This window comes from Haliotis rubra, unplaced genomic scaffold (genome assembly GCF_003918875.1).
Source record: "Haliotis rubra isolate DU_JTF1 unplaced genomic scaffold, ASM391887v1 Scf1, whole genome shotgun sequence".
In the NCBI taxonomy this organism is placed as follows: Eukaryota; Metazoa; Mollusca; class Gastropoda; order Lepetellida; family Haliotidae; genus Haliotis; species Haliotis rubra.
The window spans coordinates 5,050,636-5,071,670 of record NW_025764891.1 but is presented as its reverse complement, the minus strand read 5'-3'; the positions used below and the strand labels follow the sequence as shown (position 1 = coordinate 5,071,670).

At 40.9% G+C, this 21,035-nt stretch overlaps 2 protein-coding genes across 3 annotated transcripts in view; both read left to right on the top strand.

Moving 5' to 3' along the window:
• Window positions 1-3,230: 3,230 nt before the first annotated feature.
• Window positions 3,231-3,926, top strand: LOC124288221 (extensin-like). The gene has a single exon (XM_046724784.1). It carries the CDS (start codon window positions 3,231-3,233, stop codon window positions 3,924-3,926), a length of 696 nt encoding a protein of 231 aa, XP_046580740.1.
• Window positions 3,927-4,818: 892 nt separating this feature from the next.
• Window positions 4,819-21,035, top strand: part of LOC124275013 (leucine-rich repeat-containing protein 74A-like) — a 59,983-nt gene continuing 43,766 nt past the window's right edge. Inside the window, exon 1 of one of the 2 annotated variants that reach the window (XM_046710572.1) lies at window positions 4,819-5,041. The gene's annotated coding sequence lies outside the window, so the exon portion shown is untranslated. The remainder of the gene's footprint in view (window positions 5,042-21,035) is intronic. The other variant, XM_046710507.1, reaches the window with a different exon arrangement.

The window sequence follows — 21,035 nt, the reverse complement described above, 5'->3', positions numbered from 1 at the left end:
CAAATGCAAATACCCCACGTGTTCACGTTAACAAACGCGGTAACAATATGCTGCATTTCAAAATGAGGATTCTCATCGGACATCACTTTAGTGGATGAGGTTTCAAATATTGAAACTTTCTTCACGTCAACCATAATAACTGTTACAAACCTTGACCTAGCCCATGAATACGGAAACTTTGATCAACCAGCCATAGGGCTTGAGATCTTAGTATGAAGCTCTTGAATTATTCGTAGAAAGGGAATTACACTTTGTGTGAACTAGATAATTTGTAAGCGATTAGTTTTACAAACGAAATTTCATGTACTGTGTATAGGATGCAAATCAATTTAACGCCCATTCATACTTAACTTATTTAATATTTGAGAAAGTAAATATTCTTTTCCTGGTATTGTATCTGGGCTTTTTAAAAGTAATTTATAGAATATTATTTTTATAATTAGCTCACCTACATGCGGGGAGTTATCATGCTGCCAAAGTCGGCTTAATTCATTGTACAGAGTTGCATCCCTTAGCAATGAAAGGATCCTCTAAGCTGGAATCGAATGAGCTCCGATTTATGATCCGCCGTATGCCAATACCATAATATGTTGTAAATGTCTGACATTAGCATTGCGGTGGAAAGGTAATCTGTTCAATAGGTTAAGAAAAACTAACCCACAAACTCCGTAGGTAATTTAAATAACCATATTATTCTACAAAATAACATGTTCATATCCCATTGTTTGTGAAAGTATCAATAAACCTAGACACAAAGTGTCATGACATAAACACGTTTGTTAAAGTAAAACGTTCTGTATTATTATCAACAAGGTCTCACGATTATACGACTTTTAAGCTGCAAATATTAAATCTTTCACTTACTAAATCTACTTAACTGATATCATAAAAGGTTAAGCAGTCATGCTAGGATGTGAAACTGTTTAACCCTGGCCTCAAAACATTTAGACTTTAATCCCTGATTTCCCTTGTCACTCTAGGTCTCTACATTCAATTGATATTTCGCGACCTGATACTGCCACTAAACAACCCCAACTTTATTGAATTCATTCATATTAAAGCAATTTATATGATTCAATATCTGGCTCTCTTGTCGAATAGTGTCATATGATCTTCGTCTCGCGTCCATAAAGGTCAACCAAGGCCACTTGTGCTCCTCAACATATACTTGAAGTGCTGAACTCAGAGAAAGTTTATTCTGTCATATACCTCAAATGATAAACGGCAATGAGTGAGTTTAGTTTTACACCGCTTTTAGCAATATTCCAACAATATCACGGCGGGGGACACCAGAAATAGGCTTCACACTGTAGATAAACTACAAAACCTTCCAAGATAATAAATGTATGCACATAACGAGTATCGAGTTTTTCATCACTGTTATGCTAATGAAGGGGTTGTTCTCCTTGTATGTACGATACAAACATCAGAGAGTATAATATAATAACGACATTGCAGGTGTACAATGTTCCTAGTACATGCCAAGAATCTACCATTATGAGTTCGAATCCCAGCTCGTCCAGTTCTAGGTTTGTCGCCACATAACCCGCGCTTGTGGGCTTTAGCAGAGCGGTACACGTCGGATCCCTCATTGAGGTGTCCTGGCGGTGGGGTAGACTAGTGGTTAAAGTGTTCGCTCGTCACGCCGAAGACCCGGGTTCGATTCCAAACATGGTTACAATATGTGAAGCCCATTTCTGATGCCCCCCGCCGTGTTATTACTGGAATATTGCTAAAAGGCGGCGTAAAACTAAATTCACTCACTCATTGAGCTGTCATACCCTGGAATACTGTTGAAGCGCCCTTGTACTAAACTAATTCATTTGGACCATAATCGGGTCTGTTTAGAATATACTCGAATCTAAAATTAAGACGAATCCGATCTCAAGCCAAAAGTTACTCATTATACTTAATCTATACTTTAACAATACGATTCCGTTGTTATCATGAATACGTGTAATAGAATCACTATCTGACGGTGATTAAAATAGGCGCGTGTCCTGTCATACTGAAAGGAGAGAATATGTCTGTGAGAAAGAAAATATTACAGCTTAGAAGGAAAGTTGGGTAACCCCATCCCTCAAGGAATACAACTTCCCGTTCTGGTGTATGTTCTGGACCATAGTGCTCTAAATGTGAACCCATATCAAGCACACAGACTTTATTCCAGTAGAACAAGACCCTTTAACGTCTAGTTCTAGATTCAGTGTCATCAGACCGGAGATAAGCTCACATGGTAATGGAGAAATACTTTCAAAACAAAACGTTGAAGAGTGCCGATATCATATAAATCGTTTGGCTTTGACATTTGCTCCCATTAGAAAGGATAAACGATGAAGAAATGAAAATCTTAGTAAATGTGAAGACATGTGTACATCAGAATTATTATGTCCTGGCTGTACAGACAGATTTGGACACAGTGCAGGTTCTAGCTCATGTAGAACACCGAGGGAAATCTTTGATGCGTCGAATTTCAGGGCGTTATAACATATATCCTCCTCATTCGAGGTTTATACAGCTACAGTCAGCTCTGGCTGCAACCGTTGTGACGAATTATGGAGTTAAACGAAGTAATAGAGTTAATTAACTAAATTGCCATGCCTGTGTGTTTTATTGTTTGTCTTGACTGAAACCTGATTATCTTTAAGCAGCAGTGGGTATATAAGAGCCAGTCATGAACCAGCATCAACATATAGTGAGTGAATGAGTTTAGCTTTACGCCGCCTTTAGCAGTATTCTATTAATATCACGGCGGGGACACCAGAAATAGGCTTCACACATCGTACCCATGTGGGGAATCAAACCCGGGTCTTCGGCGTGACGAGCGAACGCTTTAACCTCTGGGCTACCCCACCTTCCCCATGAACAAATAGAATGTGCTTGTAAACTGATAACACATATGTTTGTGAACTGAACCTCTTGCACTTTCCGAATTCTTTTACAATGGAACATGTCGTATGTACATAACTAGATACCGCAGATACTGTTATTATGACCTTTCAAAGTGATGACGATGTTTATCATCAAAGTGTGAATCGGTTCAAGCATCAGTTCATAGTGGGCATCATTTACAGGACTGTTGAGTGTAAAGAATCCATGTTCACGTGGTAAATCGTGTTTCTTATGAGGGAAAATGAGCAAAATTGCATTTTTTATTTTTTTTTATTTTATGGGAAAGTATTTCTACATACTTTCAATCTCAGACACGCCACATGTTCCTACCTCACCCCATGCCACGCCACGCCACGCCACACCTCACCGTCACACGCCACGCCACACCTCACCGTCCCACACCACGCCACACCTCACCGTCCCACACCACACCACGCCACACCACACCTCACCGTCCCACCCCACGCCACCCCACGCCACGCCACACACCACCGTCCCACACCACGCCACGCCACGCCACGCCACACCTCACCGTCCCACCCACGCCACGCCACGCCAAACCTCACCGTCCCACACCACACCACGCCACACCACACCACACCTCACCGTCCCACCCCACGCCACGCCACCCCACGCCACGCCACGCCTCACCGTTCCACACCACGCCACGCCACACCTTACCGTCCCACGCCATGCCGTCCCACCCCATCCCACGCCACGCCAAACCTCACCGTCCCACGCCACGCCAAGCCACACCTCACCGTCCCACACCATGCCACGCCACGCCACGCCGTCCCACCCCACGCCACGCCACCCCACACCTCACCGTCCCACACCACGCCACCCCACGCCACGCCACGCCACACCTCACCGTCCCACACCACGCCACCCCACGCCACACCTCACCGTCCCACCACGCCACGCCACGCCACACCTCACCGTCCCACACCACAACTCAATACAACACATTAAACCTCACGGCCCGGCACAACACATCACACCATACAAACACCACAAACACACCAAACACTTAATCTTACCATCCCTCACCACGCCACGCCACGCAACGAAAACACTACAACACACACAACACACATACAACACATAAAAACACCACATTGTCACCCACACCCTCACCCGTCACGTGTTCAACTTCACACTCCAGGCCCTATTCCCACACTATTACATATGTCCACAGTGATATTACGGATCATTTAGGAAAACCGCTTTAAAACGCATCAAATTCCTTCTGTGAAATTCCTCATTCCTCATAACTGCTCGTGTCTGTGACATTACTTCCACTGCTGTGCTTATTCCAAACCGGCGTAAATGCCAAAGGCTTGTCTAAATACCCATCATAAATGCCTGTAGATATGAAAATATTACATTACACTCGTATCAAACTCGTAAAAACGGGCGCTCTACAACTGCCACGGATATGTGGTTGAAACGCGAGTCGATTTCCAAGGCTACTTGTAGTTGTGTGTTCAGTGTCTGTACAACATAAACTCAACTGGCATCCTCAGAATGACAATGTCACTATGACATAGAATAATATCCTACTGGCAGTGTTTCGTATCAATTATGTTAACAATAAATATTAGAGTTCATGTACACAAATATTTACATTAAGTATATTAGGCCCTATATATACTTTGTATCCCGATTTATGATTGTATTTCAATGCATTTCATATTTCTATTTGCATATCATCCTAAAATAGGTATCATCAATACACCACCCGAAGCTAATTGCTGAGTATTAATAGTTAGTGGCGATTGGAACTCAATAAGACTCGACCTTATCGTAACTTAGAAAGTTTCAACCAATGGCGCGTCCTGACCCGTCACGAGCCTGCACTGACCAATGGAAAGGAGGATTTGACACATGCGCGTGCAGGCAGTGTGAGATCGCACGATCACTTAAAGAGAAACGTCGAGAGCCGACAGGCGATATGATCAATACTTCACAAGCTCAGTCAGAAGCCCTGTGCCATCAGCTGAGTCGGTATACCTCATAACGGCCTGGACAGGACAGGTTATAGTGCATGCCTCGCGCTGTTCACTGTTGACACATAGAGTAGTGACACGGCCGTGGGGATGAAGGATGTACCCGTGGGGGTGGAGACGACATGCTGTCTGACTCCCAGGTAAGATCTACCATAATGACTAGAATGCATTTGTGATGGACGCTGATGGTTAGATGTACGTACCTGTAGCTGATTCAGCGTTGACTGCTACAGGTGTTTGGTCTCTCTATGACCTTACCTACAAGGTTGGTGGTGTTCATGCTCGAGATGAAGCACTAATCAAACGTTGTTGGGTTTCTATTTATTATATAGTTTAATTATGTATCTACAGATATAGGTATTGTTGTTTTTATGTTTTTTCTTTATGTGTGTTCGTGTTAAATATATGATACTGATTTTGAATATTATAGTTATGTCATTGCTTCGTGATTCGTTATCACCGTCCTTGTCGCTGGTTGAGGTTGTATGGGAGTCGCTATGGTTGTAACAGTTCAAGCAGTAGCAGTAGCCGCGGTTATAGAAGTTGTAGTGGTCGTGGTTGTAGTAGCGGATTTGTACAAATTGTGAAGTGATGATGGCAGCAATATCAGTGGAAATAGAAGTAGATTAATGATAGTCATTATCAGACGTCGCCAGTAGTAGTAGTAGTAGCAGTAGTAGTAGTAATAGTGGCAGCAGTAGTAGTAGTAGTAGTAGTAGTAGTAGTAATAGTAGCAGCAGTAGTAGTAGTAGTAGCAGTAGCAGTAGCAGTAGTAGTAGTAGCAGCAGCAGTTGTAGTAGCAGTAGTAGCAGCAGCAGTAGCAGCTGTAGTAGTAGTAGTAGTAATAGCAGTAGCAGTGGTAGTAGTAGTAGCAGCAGCAGTAGTAGCAGTAGCAGCTGTATTAGCAGCAGCAACAGTAGTAGTAGTAGTAGCAGTAGTGGTGTTGTTTGTGGTGAAGTTGGTGTTGTTTGTGGTGATGGTGACGTTGGTGTTGACGTTGGTAGTAGTAGCAGTAGTAACAGCTGTAGGAACAGCAGTGGGCCTAGCAGCAGCAGCAATAGCACATTTTGTGACTTGCAGAACGTCGTTGAAAGTGAAGCAGTATATGTAGCCACAACAGTTTCAATAGCTGTCTCGACATAAACCAGAGCAATTGTTTTCTGGTGTGATGACCTACTACACAGACACCGCGCTCCTCAACACGTCACCATAAATATAAGTTATGAACATAAACGTATGATTATTCTGCCACAGTGTTGTAGGGAATAACGGACCTGAAAGTGATTATTGGCTTTATCATCACAAAGATCGATTAGGTGCTGCACGAAGGTCTGTAGCGTTAGTCGACACATCGATCTACAGGAGTCACGTGCACTGATTAACACGTGTGTGCGAATCTACATATGCGTGTAATTTGATCTCCTTCTGTGTTTTCACATCCAACGTTTACGACATAGTCTGACACACAATGAAAATGAATACTGATAATGTTTTCGTGTATCAGACAAGGTGTTTTCTGCTCATCCCGAAGCACATCAAATGAGATTCAAACCCGAACGACGATACTGTATTAATTATGACGTGTCCAGTAAAATATTTTAATCTTGACTATTGATACAAACATCTGAATATGAGTTTTTAAGTTGTTATAATATTTGTGTATTTATTATTATATAATGTTAACGTCATGTTGTTATAAATACTAACATGGCGTTACATATGTCACATACCTTGCGTTAAAGTGAGTAAAGCCTGAAAGACCTGCATAAACCGGACTACTGCAGAATCTCGTTAGTCGGGACGTTATTTTATAGCTTATCCTTGTTAAACAGCTATCAGCAAGTTATTATGCCGTATATTCAGTCGAACCGGGTTAGAATTGATCTCCAGTAACCCATGTCTGTCGTAAGAGGCGACTAACGGAATCGGGTGGTCTGGCTTACTGATTTGGTTGACACATGTCATCGTATCCCAGTTGTGTAGATCGATGCTCATGCTGTTGATCACTGTATTGTCTGGTCCAGACTCGATTATTTACAGACCGCCGCCATATAGCTGGAATATTGCTAAGTGCGGCGTAAAACTAAACTCACTCACTCAATTATATTCAGTTTCTATTCTTGAGGTCGGTTGTCTGAGGCGCTACAGCCCGCTAGTTTAGTTACGGCTTCGGATCCAGATTCATCACATAGTACACACTATACTGGGTTTTACGTACCCTCCTGTCCCCACCCAAAATACCTTACATCCCCATGTTAAATACAAAATACTTCCCGGGAAGAACAGGGTTAGAATTGGTCTTCGCTTGTCGCAAAAAGGCGACTAACGGGATTGGGTGGTCTGGCTTGCTGACTTGGTTGACACATGTCATCGTATCCCAACAGTGATGTTGATCCCTGGATTGTCTGGTCCAGACACGATTATTTACAGACAGCCGCCATATAGCTGGAATATTGCTGCATGCGGCGTTAAACAATAAACCAACCAACCAAATACAAAACTTCTGTACAAGCGGCTTTTGATACCATTATTTTGTTAATCATTAAACGTATTAATTCAGTCCCAAACTGTCAGACTCATTGCCCATGAAGTTTTAAAGACAGAGTTCTACCCTTAATCTCATGCGAATTGCTGCAAAGTTCCTGGTGCTGCGGACCCGTGAAGATCCGGGGTAGAATAGGTCTTCAGCAACCCATGCTTGCCACATTAGGCAACTATGCTTGTCTTAAGAGGCGACTAACGGGATCGGGTGGTCAGGCTCGCTGACATGGTTGACACATGTCATCGGTTCCAAATTGCGCAGATCGATGCTCATGCTGTTGATCACTGGATTGTCTGGTCCAGACTCGATTATTTACAGACCGCTGCCATATAGCTGGAATATTGCTGAGTGTGGCGTAAAACTAAACTCACTCACTCACTCCTGGTGCTGCGATACGCAATATTCATTCACTCACTACCTAACATCATTCACTAGTTCGGAACCCAAAAAGTATGTGTTCACATTAAACCATATATTTCCTCGTTAAAACGTCTATATCGGCAGTAACGGTTCGTCCACTTTAACAAGGTGGCACTGTGTCGATGAGTGTAAATAAGTAAAGCGTGTTCTAATTATAAAACGGGGCTTCCAAAGTACTCTGCAAATTGTTTACCGATAATCGATTACTTTGTTATAGATGCGTAACTGTTTACCCATGTATGTCGACTTAAAATTAAATTTGCAAGAGTAAAGGAAGATTAAACTGTTTGCGGTGTCGTATTTGACGTAAGCAAGTTAAAAGGTGGATCGTTAAAATCTGATCCTATTCAGGTGTGCAGAATAAGGCTATCTATAACACATCCATTTTGAAGAAAATTGGAAATACCTCGTTGCTGAGCTGAACTATTAGAGAAGGTGTTCTTCAGCACATCGCTTTAGAGTGAGTGAGAGAGTATGGTTCTACGCCGCTTTTAGCAATATGCCACCAATATCACGACGTCGGACACCAGAAATTGGCTTCACACATTGTACCCATGTTGTGGGGAATCGAAACCGGGTCTTCGGCGCGACGAGCGAACGATTTAAGTACTAGCCTACCCCCACCGCTCCTTTACATGGATGACCTGCTCACACACAGTATACTGACGCGGAGGACTCAGGTCCTTGTTGTAATCCGGGTGTTCAGCGTGACGGCTACCCCACCGCCCCTCGTTATAGAAGCATTAACACCAAGAAATCCTTTACCCTGCTACCGGGCAGGCTGGACATGCTTACCTTTTTGTGTGAACATCTGGTGTCATCACTGGATTTCATGGATCTATACACACCTGTTTTGCTCTTTACACCCAATGGACTCTGTTTCGCCAAAATCGAGACTTGTTATTTTCTGTCTTTGACATTTCATTTATATTGTATTTTTACCCACAAAAAGGTCAAACAACGATCTTTCGTCACTGTGATGCCACAAGCTCAATATGATCATTTGAAGATTAAAAACGTTACACAAACTGCTAGAACGTACACCCGCACTTGCAGTAACCCCAAGGGTTTAATCTTAAGTAGCTTTCTTGTTATTCCTGGAATTAAAAACCGTAAATATGACCGAAATGGACAATACTACGTACGTCACAGTAGGAAGACTATAGAATAACACTCCCTGCTGTTGTCGGGCGGACTATTTCAAGCCTATTAGTTCTAGCTTGTGGAATAAAATAATCGCTTTTATTCTATTTTATTCATTTACAAAATCATTTTCCTCCACGGAATTTTCTGGCTCTTTGTTATTATATGGAAAGCTGCCTTTGTCTCATGTGATGACGCCGCGAGACAAACGTTTTTCCCGAGACTTGAAACGCGTGACGTCACCAAAGTAATTTCCAATACATAGCTTCTACTGTATACGCCTCGGCAAGCGATCTTTGTGCATACCTATTCCTGATTCAATATAAGAAGTTACTCAAACATGTTGTGTTCAAGAAGGCGGCGTGCATGGAAATAATGCATTTAAATAAAGATTTTCTATTAATTAGAGAAATATTTATAGATGATTTTGAACGTTGAATCTTCAACTGAATCATGACACATTAAGTGTGTTCAAGTCGTAAGTATGTTGGTATAAGTGAGTGACAGAAGGTTTTTATTCAAGTTTACTGATGTATGTACATGCTGAGTCTGTGCGTTTGCGTATGCGCGCGGGTTTGGTGACCCTGGTGGGTGAGGAAAGCGAGGTGCGGGCACGGATCATGATTTTTAGGTTGTCACAAAATACTATTTTTATATTTTTATTTTCTATAGTTATATTTTCATTTCTATTTTTAGCGGGATGGTGTGTGTGCGTGTGAGAGAGTGCGTGCGTGCATGCGTGCGTGTGTGTGTTCTCCGTAAACCGCATGTTTATGCTGGGGCTTCCAAAGCTGTACGCACCCCTATACCACTAATCTATAATTGCATCTGCAAGTTCATATTTTCAGTTAAAGACAATATATTTACATCAAATATATGGAAACTTACAAACTGAATCAGTAGCACCAGGAAAGGTACTTCGGGTCATCTTTAAGATCCCACGTTAAAGCTTGCCCAATACGTCACCAGTGGTTGGTTAACATCAGCCATTCACCAAAGCAATCATTCGTCAACAGTTCCACTGATACGTGTACATATTTTGACGGAAAAAGACATTTGTTGGTTTAGTTTAAAATCTAACATTTTTTCCAGGCCAATCCTGATGTTGTTTACATGCCCTTCCCAACAACGTTAACGTCATTTAGGAATTCTAACAAAAACATGATACAAACAGAAAACGAAAATAATCAAAATCATTAAATGACCATATGTTACCATAATGTGATTGATGGTGTTTCGTAATGGGATCACTGGATACATATCAAAGTCTCAAATAACCCTGGAGTTGTCGCCCCTGTTTTCTATTTCAACTTGAAATGAGGGACATATACGTCATCAATCTCGTCTGTACAGATGTGTGAAATTCGTGCGTTTAAGCTTTGTAAAAGGCTTATGGTACACACGTGGAGAACATCTTTACAGTTTGACGCTTCCAAAATCATGTCCGACGCTTTCTGAACTGTACACATGCAATATATTTTTAAGTGGAGAATTGCCTTGCCTTTGCATGAATTGTGATTATTGTAATGGTGTTTTTGTCGTTTCTATTGGTAATATTGGTATTACAAGGTAACTGTATTGTTATTTCAAATACTTCAATCTTCATGTAGCCTATTCCATCCATCAAATAACTTAGAGAGCCGTGAAGATTCGGGTTAGAATTGGTCTTCAGTAACCCATGTTTGTCGTAAGAGGAGACTAACGGGTTCAGGTGATCAGGCTCGCTGACTTAGTTGACACATGTCATCGGTTCCCAGTTGCGTAGATCGATGTTCATGCTGTTGATCACTGAATTATCTGGTCCAGACTCGATAGCTTACAGACCGTCGCCATATTGGAATATTGCTGAATGCGGCGTTCAACAACACACTTTATACAATAGACCAATCACTAGTAAGATTGTTCACGGAACAAGTTGTATTCTATGTGGTATTTCAGTCATATCCAGTATCCATATCATGACGTGTCAGATTGTTATTGGGCAATGCAGGTCATGGATATTTCTCATGTTACCACGTTTGTAGTGCCGACACACTAAAGCTGATAACCTATAACAATAAATCCTGACTCTTGATCAGCGGATCCAAGCACGTCTAAGGGGCGCAACCAAGCACAGATATTTAGGCCCCACTTGTCAATTTGGAGCGGGAGATTATCTCAGTAATTAAAGCAATGGATCGTCATACTAGAGTGAGTGAGTGAGTGAGTGAGTGAGTGAGTGAGTGAGTGAGTGAGTGAGTGAGTGAGTGAGTGAGTGAGTGAGTGAGTGAGTGAGTGAGTGAGTGAGTGAGTGAGTGAGTGAGTGAGTGAGTGAGTGAGTATATTTTTGACCGCTTGTATAAACATTCCAGCAATATCACTGCCCGGCTTCACACATTCTACCCATGCGGGGAATCGAACCAGGGTCATCGGCGATTAGCAAACTCTTTAACCCCACCGCCCCTTACCTACAATCCGGGGTAAAACATGAGTATAAATCTGATGTCCCCAGCCGTGCATGACATCAATATTGCTTAAAGCTCACTCACTCAACCGGATTTAAAAGCTGTGACGAATCCGGGTATTACAAGCAGTCTAGCTATCAATGTTTATGGTCCACCTGTCCCAACGATACCATAGACAACCACGGCATTACCGTACACCTGTGAATAATACATTACCTGTCGTGTGTCTTCTCGAGTTACTAGTGCAGGTAAAGTGAAAATTGATCATATTACAGAATATTATCGATCCCTTTCATTTAAAATGCGTGACAAATTCTTTGATCAGCAATGCAAAAGTGGAGCTTGGTTTTGCATGTTAAAGGGATGCTATTGTCACAGTCTCAAAGGTCCATATTTCCTGGTAATAAAACGTCTCTACCTGTATGTATAATAGATGTTACGACAACAAAATGTTGTGTGTGAAATGTGTTTACCTACTAACTGTGCACAGGGGACAACACAGGTTCGGTACTACATGAACCCTACAGCTTTAATCTTTTGTATGTGGCATTATTGGAATCACACAGGGATTTTACATCCTTAAATCATTTAAATCTGGGCTGGATTGTGATTTGGTCTCACTACTTTGATGGTTGTACTATTAACGCATGGTTGGTGAAGTATTTAAATAGCTTGCGCGAGTTTAAAACTAGAATGATATATGTTCTATTGTTTAAATCTTTTTAGTTTTACGGTTCGCCTTTTGACCCGATCTCGGTCATTGGGTATGAATATTTTATTGTGTGTAATTCATTTTTACGTTATGTACGGTCCTTACGGATGGTGGCCTAGCCAAGTGGTAAAGGCAAATTCCAGTTTGGATTCCCACATGATCAGTGTTTAGACCACAACTGATCCCATTATGCTTGTCGTAAGAGGCAACCAACGGGATCGGGTGGTCAGGCTCGCTGACTTGGTTGACACACGTCATCGGTTCCCAATTGTGCAGATCGATGCTCATGCTGTTGATCACTGGATTGTCTTGTCCAGACTCGATTATTTACAGACAGCCGCCATAAAGCTGGAATATTGCTATATTGCTAAAATCACTCACTGACCCCATTACAAATGTTCCGTAGTGATATTGCTGGAGAATTGTTAAACCGGCATAAAACTATACTCAGTCTCTTTTTGATGTGTTGAACATTCTATGTTCGTGTTCATTTCAAAATCAAGTATTTTCAGATTACTGTTATTACTATTGTTGCATTTATTCGCGTGAACACCTGGTGTCATCACTGATTTTCAGTGCTCCACTCATATATGTAATATTGTATATATATAATACATAATAGTATATTACTACTTTACCTTTTAGAGTCAAGTTTATCTGTTTTCAGATGTGTGGTAACAGGGGCTAAGTTTCGACTAAGATTAACGTTTATACTTTCGACAGAGGTCGAAGATTCCATTACCATACACACACAGTCACACACCACGCCACAATTTGAATCTCAGACCTAGCAGATCCTGGAAACAAAGGGGCATAACTTTGCAAAGCGAGTCTTTGGACCATTGGGTCCGTTGTTTCCTCTAAAACATCCTGGGTATGATATCAATTCCGGGGTTATTTGACAAGAGTCATGGGGGGATAGGATAAACTAACCTTTTCGTGAACACTGGTATCATCACTATTTTAATAGTAATCCCTTAACAATGCTCGAGCTGAACTACTGTAAACGGATCTCTGTTACTTCCAAATGCCACCGTTAATATGTGTCTTTCACTTCTCTTTACTGAGTGCTTCAACGTCAGTGAGGTTGGGAAACACTGGACGTATCTATTCATATTGAGGTTGGGAAACACTGGACGTATCTATTCATATTGAGGTTGGGAAACACTGGACGTATCTATTCATATTGAGGTTGGGAAACACTGGATGTATCTATTCATATTGAGGTTGGGAAACACTGGACGTATCTATTCATATTGAGGTTGGGAAACACTGGACGTATCTATTCATATTGAGGTTGGGAAACACTGGACGTATCTATTCATATTGAGGTTGGGAAACACTGGACGTATCTATTCATATTGAGGTTGGAAACACTGGACGTATCTATTCATATTGAGGTTGGGAAACACTGGACGTATCTATTCATATTGAGGTTGGGAAACACTGGATGTATCTATTCATATTGAGGTTGGGAAACACTGGACGTATCTATTCATATTGAGGTTGGGAAACACTGGATGTATCTATTCATATTGAGGTTGGGAAACACTGGACGTATCTATTCATATTGAGGTTGGGAAACACTGGACGTATCTATTCATATTGAGGTTGGGAAACACTGGACGTATCTATTCATATTGAGGTTGGGAAACACTGGACGTATCTATTCATATTGAGGTTTGGAAACACTGGACGTATCTATTCATATTGAGGTTGGGAAACACTGGATGTATCTATTCATATTGAGGTTGGGAAACACTGGATGTATCTATTCATATTGAGGTTGGGAAACACTGGACGTATCTATTCATATTGAGGTTGGGAAACACTGGACGTATCTATTCATATTGAGGTTGGGAAACACTGGACGTATCTATTCATATTGAGGTTGGGAAACACTGGACGTATCTATTCATATTGAGGTTGGAAACACTGGACGTATCTATTCATATTGAGGTTGGGAAACACTGGACGTATCTATTCATATTGAGGTTGGGAAACACTGGACGTATCTATACATATTGAGGTTGGGAAACACTGGCTATTCCTATTGAGGGTTGGGAAACACTGGACGTATCTATTCATATTGAGGTTGGGAAACACTGGACGTATCTATTCATATTGAGGTTGGGAAACACTGGACGTATCTATTCATATTGAGGTTGGAAACACTGGACGTATCTATTCATATTGAGGTTGGGAAACACTGGATGTATCTATTCATATTGAGGTTGCAAAACACTGGACGTATCTATACATATTGAGGTTGGGAAACACTGGACGTATCTATTCATATTGAGGTTGGGAAACACTGGACGTATCTATTCATATTGAGGTTGGGAAACACTGGATGTATCTATTCATATTGAGGTTGGGAAACACTGGACGTATCTATTCATATTGAGGTTGGGAATCACTGGACGTATCTATTCATATTGAGGTTGGAAACACTGGACGTATCTATTCATATTGAGGTTGGGAAACACTGGATGTATCTATTCATATTGAGGTTGCAAAACACTGGACGTATCTATACATATTGAGGTTGGGAAACACTGGACGTATCTATTCATATTGAGGTTGGGAAACACTGGACGTATCTATTCATATTGAGGTTGGGAAACACTGGACGTATCTATTCATATTGAGGTTGGGAAACACTGGATGTATCTATTCATATTGAGGTTGGGAAACACTGGACGTATCTATTCATTTTGAGGTTGGGAATCACTGGACGTATCTATTCATATTGAGGTTGGGAAAAACTGGACGTATCTATACATATTGAGGTTGGGAAACACTGGACGTATCTATTCATATTGAGCTTAGGAAAAACTGGACGTATCTATACATATTGAGCTTGGGAAACACTGGACGTATCTATTCATATTGAGGTTTGGAAACACTGGATGTATCTATTCATATTGAGGTTGGGAAACACTGGACGTATCTATACATATTGAGGTTGGGAAACACTGGATGTATCTATTCATATTGAGGTTGGGAAACACTGGACGTATCTATTCATATTGAGGTTGGGAAACACTGGACGTATCTATTCATATTGAGGTTGGGAAACACTGGAAGTATCTATTCATATTGAGGTTGTCCAAAGAAATGGAGTTCAAATTAGTCTGCATCTGAATATTGACTTTCATGAGTTTTGAAATAGATATTGAATTTCAATGAATTGTTAAATAAATATTCATTCATTGGTGATCTTAGATAAACTATCGTCTCAGTGCATAAACAGCTTTAGAAATTGAATGTTTCGCGTTTAAACGTGTTGAAATTCTCAACACACTTTAACTCTAAACATGTTTAAACGTGTTTAAAATGAAAACATGTTGAAACACTAATTGTTTTTTAGATTTATATGCATGTTTAGTTCGTAGATATACTTGTTTAGGTTGTGTTCAGATTTGACACTTGAAATCTGCAGTCAGATTATGATTGAAACACCCTCCTTAACATGTTTAGTTCTTGTCTATCTTCATATTCTCGTGAAGATCCGGGTTAGAATTGTGTTCAGCAACTCATGCTTGTTGTAAGAGGCTACAAACGGGATCGTGTGGTGCATGTTATTGTATACTAGTTGCGTAGACCGATGCTCATGTTGTTGATCACTGACTTATCTTGTCCAGACTCGATTATCTACAGATAGGCACCATATAGATGGACTTTTGCTGAGTGCGGCGTTAAACAAACAAACATAAGAATCGCTATCAAATAGTGAGTGTGAGTGTGAGTGTGAGTGTGAGTGTGAGTGAGTTTAGTTTTACGCCGCTTTTAGCAATATTCCAGCAATATCACGGCGTGGGACACCAGAAATGGGCTTCACACATTGTGCCCATGTGGGGAATCGAACCCAGGTCTTCGGCGTGACGAACGAACGCCTTAACGACTAGGCTACCCCACCGCCCTCTATCAAATAGTGACTAAACCAGGCGTTCGCGAAAAGGTGCTTGTGTAGTGCCCCACCGATGAGCCCGGCTTTACGCAACAAACATATAAATCATATTCTAAAGACATGTACCGTCATCACTACAACAACAACGCCTGTCTAGTCTGTATTATTACCACGCTTCATCCTGATAACTGAATAGGTCTGTTGTGGTATCCTGCTCCCAGAAACAGCTGTCTGCATCCTATACTCATTAAGGCTGTTCCGTGACCGAGAGATTTTCAATCATCAGTTGGCCAACAATAGCCCTGCATAGTGACATCATCGTGGGCTGCCATGTGTTTAAAAATAACTACTTTACTATTGACATATTCGCAAATTTATGAAAAGGATTAGTAACTAAATATTGCCACATACATAGAAATATATTTTTTACCATTTTAGACCACAGATGGAGATATTTGATACTGAATGCCTTTACAAATGCCTTTAAAGCTGTCAGTGTTGAAAACACCTGTTGTAGAAATAAATGATCTCAAGATATACCACAACCTGTCATGCATACAGATATCCATTGTTTCCCTCACGTATTTGAATACCGTAATGATAGGTTAAAACGTTCGCTCTTCATGCCGCTACAATGTAGTAACCTGTGAAGATCGCGGTTAGAATTGGTCTTCAGCAACCCATGCTAACGGGATCGGGTGGTCAGGCTCGATGACTTGGTTTACACATGTGGTCGTATCCCAATTGTGTAGATTGATGTTCATGCTGTTGATCACTGGATTGTCTGGTCCAGATTCGATTATTTACAGACCGCCATGTTGCCGGAACATTGCAGAAAACAAACCAACCAAACAACTACAATTGCAATGTAGTATGCTCGTATGTACAATGTACATTAGCCACTGTGAACCGCCTTGTTTTAGCCCCTGTGGTAATATTGCGTTTTATACATGACTGGAAAAAGTGCTGCTTATCACAACTCATTCACCTAATGCCATATTTCTTCAAATGATCCTCCGGTGTTTTAGTGTCAAGCAACAAACGTAATTTTAAGTGTAAATCTTCATGCTTTAGTTAATATGGGCATGTGCTCTAGTGGTTAAAAGGTAATGGGGTTTTTAAAATAATTTTCCTGAGATTGTGGCTGAACATTATATCATATAAATAGAAACTAGGGGTGATTAAGAATATATTTAGGTGTTGACCACGGACTTAGGTTTTCCCTGGTAAATGCCCACTTTCTGTGACATCATTATGATGAAGAGTGTGTGAGCGTGCGTGTGCGCGTTCGCGCGAGAGTGTGTTTTGGTAAGTGCCTGTGTGTTTATAGACAAACAAAAAAGTGTATCTGGCTAAGATCTCGCAGATTCACGTCCTACACGAGACGATTTTTCACTACCTTTTTACAGTCAGATATTGATGGCTATATCCTTACTATATACACAAAGGTGTTCACAATTATGTATTTCCGCGTAGATCTCACAGAGTTTAAAGAACCCCGACACTGCAAATAGATCAACACAGTAACATACACATTTACCCATTTTCTGGTCCCGAGGAGAATGGCGCTACTATCGGGCGGCCACCAACTGCCGACCTGCATTAGTATCATAATCAGCCCTTTGATTGGTTATCGATCTATTCACACCTCACATATTTATTAGTCCTAGTCATAAAACGATTTTTCACACGCCGCCGACCCAAGGGACTTGGTATCTTACGATCTCGTGTAATGCGATATTTGTCGTCGAAATGGCTGATTTAGTGCATCGTGTACTGAACAGGGGACGCTTCCTATTCTTAATGAACAGGGGGTGCTGAAGGTATCAGTATAATTACTAGGTAAACATAATAAACCCGGCTGCTGAAAGCGTAGGACATGTCTCCAAAGAATTGCGTCTCATGATCTGGGTGTCATGAACGTAGCTTTAGGTTATTGTATTTACTAGAGCGACATGCATGCATGAAGGTGCGCGATTGCTTGTACTAGACCAGACTTGTGCACTGAAATGCCACGCCTTGTTGCATGAGTGAGTGTGTGAGTGAGTGAGTGAGTTTATTTTTACGCCACTTTAAGCATTGTTTCAACAATATCACCAGAAATGGGCTTCACACATTGTACCCATGTGGGGAATCGAACCCGGGTCTTCGGTGTGACGAGCGAACGAGTTAAGTACTAGGCTACACCACCACCCTTTAACATGGATGACCTCCTCATACACAGTATGCTGACGCGGAGACCCGTGACCCTTGTTGTAACCCATCAATACCAAGCACCGGGAAGGGACACAACAACGATTATGTTTTAGCGCCATTTGGTATAACAAAACCACGGGATCAAACCACTGACATTCCGTTCTCCGGGCAAACACTCCATTCAACATACCACCATGGTGGTTCTCTCGCGATCTAAGTCCAACGAAACCACACGTTTCCTGCTAGAATAAAGCCGTGTTTCTTCTTAAAACTACTTGTAAAATGTACCATTCACGCGTTGGAGAGAACATGTGAGATCCTCTTAAGAATGACGGACTTACTTCTTTGCTTTAAAGAGTGATGTCATGACGTCAGCCGGAAGTGCTTCGCATCTTCTTGACTGGTTTATCGTGTTGAGCACCCAGACGTAATTTACATAATACAGCATTGCAATAATCATCAATAATCATGTGATGTCGGGATAACGCCTCACAGTCTGTCAGATTTCCATTTTACTCCTACAAATGTTTAGAAACGTGAAACAGAGATCTGACAAATTGTTTTCTCGCATTTAGGTTGAATTGAATCTTTTACAGAAGGAATCAGTTATGTTTCAGTGAACTGTCACTTTGCCAAGCATGTAATATTGCCAAAGGTCCCTCACAGTTTCGATTCGTATTTTTACCACACTTATATAACTTTATTATCGTTCCGTGAACTATTCTTACTGAAACTGGTTAACACAATTAAGGTATTTTTAACTGTCGCGTAGAACTTGCATCAAAATAAAATTAAGAAGTCAGAGGATTGTGTCATTTGGCTTTCCACGTAAATCATAATACATCCTGCATATAACCGATTCCGTGTTTGCGAGTTCACATTTTGTAATGTACACTTACTGATCACTTAATGATAACGGTAATTTCACAGGCAATGTCTGTTTATCACATATGGTATATGTTACAACGTCTAGACCAAAGAAGAAAATATAGACACCAGACAGCGGACATTCAAGACTTTCGTCAGTGGCGTTAGGTGAGTGAGTTTAGTTTTACGCCGCTTTTAGCAATATACCAGCAATATCACGGCGGGGGACACCAGAAATGGGCTTCACACATTGTACCCATGTGGGGAATAGAACCTGGGTCTTCAGCGTGATAAGCGAACGGTTTAACCACTAGGCTATCCCACCGACCCTAGCGATGTTAGGATTCGGAGGGATTATTTGTCTCGTCATATGGCTTTAGTTTCTCTGACCAGATGTGTGAGTGTAACTCGTTGTTATTACCACGAGTTTTACGACTACAGCCTGAGATCTACTGTATTATTCATAAACACAAAGAAAGAGCATGAGTGCAGATGACGCTCATATACATAATTTAATGATATTGGCAGAAAGTGAGAATCGAAAGCTGGTTTATGGATCCACGGGTTATTGTATCACTACATACACTGGGATGAGTATTGTGACTCCGGCTTTTAACATTATTCTAATCATACAACTAGTAGGCCACACCATGATTGAGGTTCAAGTATTCTGCCCATGTGGAGAATCGAACCCTGTGTGCGCCGTGACGAGCGACCGCGTCACCCACAAGGCTACCTATCCGCTCGGTATATATCAAACCTGATTAATTCAGTTCCAGCTTGGCGTAATTGCTAGCCATCTGTTGTTTCCAATATAGATTGCAGTCTGGCGGATGTATGTTGTCATTCAATAACCATTGCCAAACCTTTATTGAACAATTGTTGTAGAAAATTAAGAATAACAAACAATATCACGTAACGGTCTGTTAGTGGAATGATTGAAAGTCCACGGTTATTGAATATCAATGAGTGTTTTGTGAATTCAACATATTTCCTGACGAAAAACACCAACCCGAGAATTATTAATTATTTTTTAACATTCAATAATTTGTCATATTCAATTTGTAATCCATGAATGCCTCTGGAAACTGGTTTGGTATAATTGTTGGTCATATTGATTGTGTTTGACTGTTTCTCTTTCGAAAATATGATGTATTGAGTAGCCTTTGATGCGTAGTTTCAAGAAACACACAGAAATATTAAATTCATCACATGCGTTCCTAAATAGTACCACAGTGAACTATGTTAACAACGAACAGACGGATAAAACGAACCGTTTTCGTGTTTACTTGTATATTTCAGTCGAAATGCGTATAACGAACTACTGTTATAACGAAGTAAACTTAATGGCCCCTTTGAGTGCGTTATAACTGTGATTACCATATAGGCCTTTAGGAACTCACAACTTAGGATTTGCTAAATATATACTACCCATCAAAAGTTTAGACTCACTAGTGTAAATGTAGCCACTTACTTGTCCACTGTTCTAAACTAGCTTTTTGCAAAATATTCCATACTGTTTAAAGGTACTGTTTAGTTATGAACTGGTGTATTGTAAAACATATTCGTAACATTGAAAAGATTATTGTCATGAGTTCAATAAATGATTAAAATCTGTGAAAATTGGCGAATTCTTAACAAAACTTTACACCAAAACGAATCTGTTCACATGCACGACATTTGCTCATGCCTTTCGCAATTTGAAGCATCATCCTTGTGCAATTCATCTGCATAAGGTTTTCAGTTGGTTCCCCCAAGTTGGTGGAGAAATTCATCTTCGATGTAACCACATACATATACATAACATATAGTGAGTGCTTTAAGTGAGTCTAAACTTTTGATGGGTAGTATATATCAATCTAAATATGATTGATTTAATCCATTTCTAAGGCGAAGA